Source organism: Fulmarus glacialis, unplaced genomic scaffold (assembly GCF_000690835.1).
Source record: "Fulmarus glacialis isolate BGI_N327 unplaced genomic scaffold, ASM69083v1 scaffold7253, whole genome shotgun sequence".
Taxonomy (NCBI): Eukaryota; Metazoa; Chordata; class Aves; order Procellariiformes; family Procellariidae; genus Fulmarus; species Fulmarus glacialis.
In genome coordinates this window covers 23,985-33,252 of record NW_009201058.1, presented here as the reverse complement: position 1 = coordinate 33,252, position 9,268 = coordinate 23,985, and the positions used below count along the sequence as shown (strand labels likewise).

The following is a 9,268-nucleotide window of genomic DNA, read 5'->3' as shown; positions in this document are numbered from 1 at the left end:
AGGAACTATCAACCTGAATCAATTATCCATGGTGTAAGCATATTTCCCCAAGGATTTTTGGAAAGGGTGGGAGTAAATGTCATGAGTGTCAGTGGTACAAGAAGACATCTGTGCTACATGGGGATACTTCCTCCAAAATTTTACTTTTCACATTCAGCTGCAATAAAGCGTAACTTTTAGTCTGTGCCTCAGTTGTTTAAATTTAAATGGAGTTAAAACAGAGTTGTTTGAATGATTACATGGTAATCTACTGAGCTATCAAAACACATACGTCACAGTGTATTGGGAAAACAGACTTGAGATTATGACTGTTTCTATCGAAGCAATCAGTACCAAGAGTACACGTCTGGGGTCAAAGACAGGCTGAGTTAGATATTGGTTAGACGCAGAACAACTCCTACCCCAAAGGGTGTACACAAGATTTTCAAAGGTATCTGAAATAAATGGGAATTAGATGACAAAGTATTTTTCAAGATATAGCCCAAGTCATGCAGAAAAGCCATTGGTGGCAGACCCAGAGCCTGACTATGCCACAGGCGCGTCTGTGAGGATGAACAGGCAATTGCACCCCTGTGCTTCTCGGTGACTTCATTACCCAGCTCTTGGCAGCGTTCATCGGCGTGTGCGGTGTACCAGGCTGATGGGACTATTCAATTTCTGCATGCCTGAGCAGTGTGGGTGTAAATTAGCTCTAATCCAGAAGCAAATTGGCTCTGCTAAGCAGTGCAGCGTGTGGTGAGCTTATACAGCTGCTGGACCAGAAGGGACTTCAATCTGTGGCTCAGAAAGGAAAGGCATCTCTATTTTTCTAGAGATGCAACAGGACTGTATTTCTTTAAACTAATTAATTTAAAAATCATTTATTTAGTTTAAGCTCCTTTAGTAGTCAGTGAGGAGAGACTTGTATCTTCCAAAGTTGATCTGTGACATACATATTAGATGACTTAGACTGGAACTGATTATTCTATGTTAGTGCCTCTATCTATCCTGTAGAGAGAGCCTGAACTAATCTTTCCGTTGTCTCTAGTTAGCTGGCATAAAGTCCATCCCACAGTTGTGGTCTCAGTTCATTTCTGCGAAACTAAATGCCTAGCTGCCAGTCCAACAGGCACAGGTCATCCGTGGTCTGCTGCTGTGTCTGCCTGCTCCCTGAGAGTGTCAGCTAGTCAAGGGCATCTCCTACGGCACCAAACACCACTTGTGGGGCAACTGCATTTGAGCCATATGTACCTAACCATAGGGGCAGGAGGCCAAGAACAAGCAAGTTACAAGCGTGAATTTTATCAAGGAAGAGCTAAAGACTCATGACAACCACTCTTGCTAGTGATTTGATGAGTTTACTGCTTGGACCAGGTCTCCCAAAATATATACCTGCTACCAACAGGGGCATTATGTATCATTTCTGCACATGTTGCCCTCTAGAGCGGGGCAGGGGGAGAAATTATCTGAAATTACAGACTCTAATGTTCAGTTTAGAGTTGCGTGGCTCGGCGCTGAGGTTGCTGAGTGATGAGTGTTGAGTCTGCTCCAGTCGGTCCTAAACTCTGCCCCAGTCAGCCCCAAGCCTCCTCTGGCACAGAGCAAGATTCTGCCTTCCTTGTTTACTTGAAAATGCTTAGCAAATTCATACACTTTTCAGTGATTTCTGTTTTCCTGAAAGCACTACTGAGACCACTCTGTGCATAAACTGAAGAAAACAAAAGCCCACTATTAACTCTGCCATGGTTACTGCTCCTCTGCTAGGCGTAAAGAGGGTGTTTTAATAAAAAAGAACATTCACTATATACAGCTGTCTTTGGAGACAGTTTTAATTAGCTAAATAATTAGTTAGTTTAATTAATTAGTCTCCACAGTTGGGATTCTTTTGAATCCTTCCTCATTTTTCAGGTGTTTAACTCTCCTTCTTCTATTTCTACTCTTTTTTTTTTTCTTATTCTGCATTTTTCACCTTCATTGTTGTTTTCTGCCTATTTTTTAAAGGCAGAATATAGGCAATCTTCCATACTGCTCAGTTGTTAGCATGGTCCCTGGCATAATTTTTCCCAGGCCAAAATCACTCTCCGAAGCAATTCCCTTCATGTTTCAGAGGTTCGCATAGACCAAAGGCTGCCTAATAGGCAACTGTAATACAACAACCCTGGTTTGAAGATTAGAGAGCTTAGCCACAGGGATGCAAGTCAGCCTGTGCCACTTAGCTTCCAGGCATCAATCCCTGCACCATTTTACCTGCCAGTGCGAATGTAACCGATGCCTAAAATACAGAAATTACATTCTCATGCAGAACTCTATTTGCTGCCTGTCATGAGAGCCCTCCTGGGTGCTGCTGGGGAATGGGAAATGGATGAATAGTTTGGCAGGTGTTCAGGTTATCAGGTTATCTGATGCAGGATTATTACATCAATTAGTTCTGACATATGTTGCTATGAAATCAGAGCACTTTTCAAATTGGGGAATTTCGCAGAATTTGGCCAGAGACTTACCTCTATTCATGTGTCCGGATCATATGCCAACTCCTCACTCTGCACCCTGCTTTCCTTGGGAAGCAAACCTGGGCATGAAAGGGCAAGATGGGATCTGCAGCTGACACCAACAGGATGTGGACAATCCAGGAGTATCGTATTTTTGTTAGTACGTTTCCTTAATATTTACACTGAGCAAAGGTTAGTGTTTTCTTCTTTATGGATGGAGTGTAAACCAAGCAAATCTCCTGAAGTTCTGATCAACTCATCAGCTTATTTTTGTTAACTTTTTAAAAACAGAGGAAATACGGGAATTTTCCCTCCTTTCTAATATATTTGTTTGTTTTGAAAAGTAAAAATATTATTCCCAAATACACTTATTCAGTTAAAAATAACCTGATCAGGATGCTTTGCTCACTTCTTTCTTCTTTATTTTACCTTTTCACTAAAAATATGTAGTTGAATGAAAAGCTGGCAGATGAGAACTAGTAAGCAGAATAATGGACATATATAAAGAAAAAGTGACACTCATTTACAATTGTAAAATACTGCCAGTTTCTTCAATTTTTACAAAAACAGCACACAGCAAGAACCAATTTATATGAGAAACCTCTAAAAATGCAGGCAGAAAATTATTAAGTGTCCGTGTGTCAAACTCAATTCTTATTCCCCACAGCAGCAGCCAGATGACAAGCCAAGCTGCTTATTGTCCCAGAAATCATGCTCAGTTACCAATATTTCTACAATCATTGCCTGCAATTGATGTTAAAATGATGGCAGAAAAATAATGGGGGAAGTTTTCAAAGTGGAGTATAAGATCCACATGCATATAACCCATTATGTTTGAAAAGATGTGTACACACTGCAGGACCTATATATTACTGCCAAAAAAATTGCCCTGATTTTGTAGTATATGCACTTTTACTGACGTGCATGAGCTACTATAAAGCTTAAATAAGGGATTTTACAAAAGATAAGGTTTTGTATGAGCTTGGGGAAGTGGTTCTGTTTTTCTGGCTAAAGCATGAAAGATTGTGGGTGCCATGAACATTTTTACTCAGTGTCAGACGAAAGGAACAGAGATTTTTGGGGCTGCTGGGTGAGCCGATCCAGAAGATGAGCTGGTATGACCAACATTGTTAGCTTTCACCTGTCTACCACCTACTTACCACTGAACACTCATTATTTAGGTTGGAGAGGTAAAACAAAACATGTGCCTTCTCATGATGGTTATGCAGATATGTAAAGTTCAAGCTACCCAACAGCTTTCTGTTTATACTTTCTATCACACTCCAGGTTAACAATACCAAGGGTGATGCTGGACTGTGAGGTCACAGTGTGAGTCCTTTTGAGTCTTCATAGTCCCAATCCTTCTGTTCTTTCTCAGAACAAGTTTCTCTGTATAAACCACTCCAAAATGTGAGGAACACAGGGATATACTCTGTACTTGTTCCACGAGGAAATAAGCAAATCTTATTGCCACAGTTAGACTCCAAAGTCCCATTAAGTCTTTCTTTTTACACCTTTTGACTGGAAATAAAGGCTCTAGAGTGCCACAAATTTACCAAAATTTTTGAGTTGAAAGTTTCTTCTTTGATTTTTGTGTAACCGAGCAGGAATCCAGTTCTAATGAGGTATACAACCAGCCACTAACTATCTCCATCTCTTTAGAAAGCAAACGCTGGACCATTTGGTGAAATAGTGCTTAGTTATGATTAGGACAAATTAGTTGTCACCAGGGACAGGCAGTGGTGGGATGGGGAGAGTTAAAGCACCACCACCTCCATCTTGAGGAAGCAGTTGTGTTGACCACAGCTGATTCGTTCACCCAGGCATTTTTTGGTTGTGTTTGTATACAAATCTTGATGCATCATTACTACACTGAATAAAAACTAAAATTAAAAACAAATAGTGAGCAATAGCAGTGGTCACCAGACTGACACTTTGCCTGCCCTCAGTGCCAAGATGTCTCACTCCAGCCTTGGCTATCTACAGCTAGCCGCTACCTGGCTAGACATGCTGGGTATTCCTAGCTCTGCAAGTATCCCTGTGAGATATTGCTACAGCAGGGCTCCTCATGCTTTACGGAGTCCACCTTTATGGCATCATAAGATTCTGTAAAAATTATTTTTAGTTTGGCTGGAATTTCTACAATTTCAGCATATCCCGCAATTTTACTTATATGACATAACTTCCACACTTCTACCATGAGGAAATAACAAAACAATGCCTATGTCTGTCACTTTCTGGCTTCTAACTCTTTTACAAAATTTCATTGCTAGATCTTTTCTGTTGAGAATTAAAAGTCTTTAGTGCAGTATTTTGAGAGAATAATATCTTTCAAGGAGTCCATATTTATCAACTGATATTCTAAAAATATGGTATTTTGACATAAGGGTCTTTATTGTTTTTCTGAAATCCCTCTTGTAACTTTTGTATCTGTGCTCCAGTAGACAAACCACAGGGACATGCACAGAGACATGTAGCTGAAATAGTCCCTTTCTGAGCACAGTCATTCCCCAGGATAGATAAGTTATTTTTTTCTCTTGATTCAGACATGTTCGTAATTAGCCTTCTAGGAGGGCCATCTGGACAAGACATCAGCATCACTTATGTGTAGCTGCTAAATCATAGAACTGAGGTGGGTTTCTAACTGTTTAGCAAGCTGTCCCCCAGGATTCATGAATTTGAAAAGCTAGCATAGACATGCCCTGTCTGTTCTGACCTCAGACCCCCTTCCTTGTAAAGAATAACTGGGATAAATGTTCCACAGATTTATCTACTCTTTAGGGCTTCTTTCAAGGGATGTAAAAGTTTCCATTAATAGAATGTTTTTCCTGCAATAAAGCTACAGTTTCAAAAGCTCTTATTATTATGCCCACCTTTTCCCCAAACCAAGAGCAAAGGCATCTGTTTTCTCCAGCAAAGAGTTTGAAATATGAATAGGCCAACCTAAAATGCTAAATCTAGAAATGGGAAAGTAAATTCCATTGCCCACTCAGACCATCTTCTTTCCTCCACACCCAGGACACCAGGTTTGCAACACTGGCAAACTCACTTGCAAATTTTCTGTAATAAAAAGGACCTGGTACATGTGGGAGTCTCAGAAGGGTGATAGTTCTGCCTGGCTTGAATTCTCTTTTTGTCAGTAGAAATTCTGTCCTTGATGGTTGCTGAGTGTGTGCCCACTGCTTGAAACATCTCACATTTCTGAGGCTTCAGTTTCACACTGACAGCGTGGCAAGACCCATTGCTGAGTACCTCAGCTGCACAAAGGTGTTATCGTGCACCAAGGCATTGTCTGGCCAGAACAAACAGACAAGAGTGACAGGCAGTGTAAAAGCCTCCATACACCTCTCAAACAGAGCAGCTACATTTTGTAAACCTGACGCCACTGCTCTATATTGCTATAGGTTTTTTTGGACCAACAATTTTTCCCTGTCCTTTGAATGCCCTTCCACTGATGAGTATCTGATTCAAGATCCAGCACTGGAAATCAATACTGCAAGAACTCTACTATTATATCTGAGTATCAAGATAATAAAAATCTTAAAAACCTTTCCATAGCTCACTCAGACACTTTCTCTTTACCAGACATACTAATGAAGCTCAAGACTTGACTGAAGACTCAGTTACTTTTCTTGATGCATTCCAGTAGTGGTTGGTGCAGCCTCTTTCTCCCTCGCTGCTGGAGAGGAGGTTGTTCAATGCTCAGCGTCACACACTATCAATATTGCATGATCAATGGTGAAGGGAAGGAAAACTCAGCTTATCTCTTTGTTGGTTCAGAAGGACCACTCTTAATTCCCAGCATAACTGCCTCTGAGCCTTCTTATGTATTTGTACAGAACTGTCATGGAATAAATGTAATAGACACTGTTCCAACTCATTTTCATCCTCTCTTCCTTGCAGGTCTGGGGTTTTTTTTCCATATGACTATCCACTAGAAACACTTGTTCACTTTTTTCATCCGCAGCTGGCCGTTTTACCATTTATTCTCAGTCAATAGCATTCAGCAAAGGAACAGCTACCTGGTTCAGATCCACAACTAAGTCCCCATCAAGCCATTCATTCTTCCTGGGCCTTTATCAAGTTATCACAGCCTGTGGCTGCATCAGCTTAAAGGCAAGATAAGTCATTCACTGCAAAACAGTTTCCTACAAATGATTTATTGCACTAGTGCCATTTTTAGACAGAATGGCCCAGACTGTATTCATTTTGCCATGATTACAGGAACCGTGTCGAGGTACCCATGTTTTTGAAAAGCTGAGAACATCTGATGGAAAAGCTCTGGCACCAAGGAATCAAGAAGACGTGAACAAGAGATAAATGTCACTTCTGCAACTGTCCAACATTTTAGCTGAAGAGTCTGCTTGTTCACACACAGCTGCTGTAGTGAGATTTGTCTAGGTCTTGACCTGAGCCTATCTGCAGTTTGGAGCTAGACTGAAATACAGACCATTGCCTTATTTTATTTTTGCTGAAATTGCGGTGGTTTGGGAGGAGGCCTTAGTCTCTTAGCAAATTTTTACAGTCATGTTGAATCTGCAACTTTTCATCCTTTTTCATTGAACTTATCCTATAAGCAGCCTACAGACAAACTTTCAATATTTTTCTTCATCTAGTGAACAAAGCTGAGCTGTAAGCTCTTCCCTGGTGGTCCCCAAGTTTGCTACTGGGTTTCATTAGATGTTTGTGATTTTCACTCTGGCCTGCCATAGTTGTAGCAGTCTTTTTTGCTTCGGTATTGTATTTTCCGTGCTAGCTTTTAGCCAGTCTGCTCTCTCTACTTTTCTATTTCTAGATATTCAATAATGCATATATGCATAATTACACATGCATTATAATTACATTTTGCTTGATTATATATGCCACCTTCTTTTCTTAATCAACATAGACACCAGACTCTCATTCCCCATTTCATTCAGACTGGTGAGGCACAGAGCAGTACTTAGAAGCACAAAGCTCTCAGCTTCCATCGTTCTCGGCAGCAGCTGCCTCAGCATCTGCTGTGCAACTACAAGCAAAGTCCCACGCTGCTTGGCACCTTCCTGCTCATTGCATCCTTTGCCTAATCGAGAGCTGCAAGTACAAGCCTATACATGCTCTGTCACCAGTTTATCCAGAAAAATCTCCTGCAGGCATGGGTTTGATGGGAACACAAGGTTTCATCAGTCCGGGCATGGCTTCAAAGTTCTTTTTGTTTCTATTTCTTAGCCACAACTTACCCAGCCCAGATTTATGACTAGCTCCAAACCACGTGAGATTTCTGGACAAATAGAATTCACCCTCGGCTTCACCCCCCTACATTGTCTCCACTTGTCAAGAGAGAAGTTGAGGCACAGAAAAGGGCTGTAATTTGCCCAAAGGTGACAGAGGTAGAAACAGAATCAGCATCTCCTGATTCTTAGTCCAATTCCCCAGCCCCCAGGATGCACTGGTAAGTAGGTGTTAGCATGCCCATTATAGCCCCTGATAATGAAGTCTTTAACATAATTTTAATCACTGAATAAAGTGCAGGTGCTGCTAGGGCTGTTGCTGTTGTCTAGAAAATGATGTCAAAAGAAGATGACTTTGCAGTCTTTAAACAATGTAGGATTTTGTTGTTGTTGTTTTTCCTTGAAACCACCTAGGAGGCTTTGACAACATATGAAGTAAGAACAAGAAGAATACTGAATATACTTTCATCTCATGTTTTTTTCTCTTGTACTGGTGGAGGTTACTGACAATTTTGTAGGACAGCAGAGGGGAGCAGCAGCTTATTGTTGTGTGCCCAGCCAACAACTCTCATCAGCCTCGAGCTACCTGGAGGTTTTGTCAAGTTGCAGTCTGAGCAGAGGTGCTAAAGCCAGAGGAAGCGCTCTCCTCTGCTGGTTGTTTAGGATAGGCTTTAATGGGAGCAGTACTTGCCCAAGACCCAACGGCACATATTTAGGAGGAAGCAATCACCAGTGTTTAGAAGGAATGGCAGCTATAAAGCTCAAGGAGCTAATAGAGGTCAAACAGTGCAGGAATCTGTTTTATACAGGGGTATATGTGGCTATCCATAGGACAGGCTACAGGCTGTCATTCTGATACAGTTATCTGCACAAGATAGCTATATCAATGTTTTTAACCTTTGGCAGATTAAGAAGACAGAGGGATCAAAGTGGACAGACTTCCAGCACGGACAGCAGAGCATCCCTTCAGAGCCATGAGAAACTCCAAGACGGACGTAACAACAATTTACTGGGACACGGCTGCACAAGAGGCTGCAGCAGCTAGTGAGCCACGGCCCCGCACACGCTGCCACCCTGCCGGGGCGAGGAAAGGTCCTCTCTGCGCACACCGTCATTGTCGCCCCTCAGCGACTCCTCCAAAAGCAGGTTCCCCAGGCAAGGACAAACCCACAGAGCACACCGGCTGAGACTTTCCACGTATGACCCTGCTCTTCTTTTGACTCTGCCACTGGAAAAATGACCATCAACAACAAAATACAGTTTTATAAGTAAGTGTGACTTTCCTTTTCAAAATCCTGGAAGAAAACTTGAAACAATTCATTAGGCAGCCTTTCAAAGATTGCCATGTTTCTGGCTACTTGCAAGAGACAAAGTTATATTGGGCCCAGCTTTACCTTGAAGGCTTTACGTTACCCTCTCTGTCGCTGTTAGTTAAAGTGGTCCAGTTTGGAATTTTGTGAAACTGCTGGACACAGCTGTTTCTGAGCACCTGCTGTTGAGTTTATAACAGATGTATATGATGTAAATACGTGAATGTGGTGTCAAATAGGCCAAACACTGAATAATTTCATTTAAATACCTGAAGCCGTT

The 9,268-nt window shown here is 41.6% G+C and overlaps 1 protein-coding gene across 1 annotated transcript in view; it reads left to right on the top strand.

Moving 5' to 3' along the window:
• The window catches only part of STK32B (serine/threonine kinase 32B), a gene marked incomplete at its 5' end in the record, with an annotated part of 52,193 nt that extends 43,470 nt beyond the window's left edge, over positions 1 to 8,723 (top strand). Inside the window, one exon of the mRNA XM_009573798.1 lies at positions 8,585 to 8,723. Within this exon, the coding sequence (XP_009572093.1) occupies positions 8,585 to 8,723 (139 nt within the window). The remainder of the gene's footprint in view (positions 1 to 8,584) is intronic.
• Between the last annotated feature and the right edge of the window lie 545 nt (positions 8,724 to 9,268).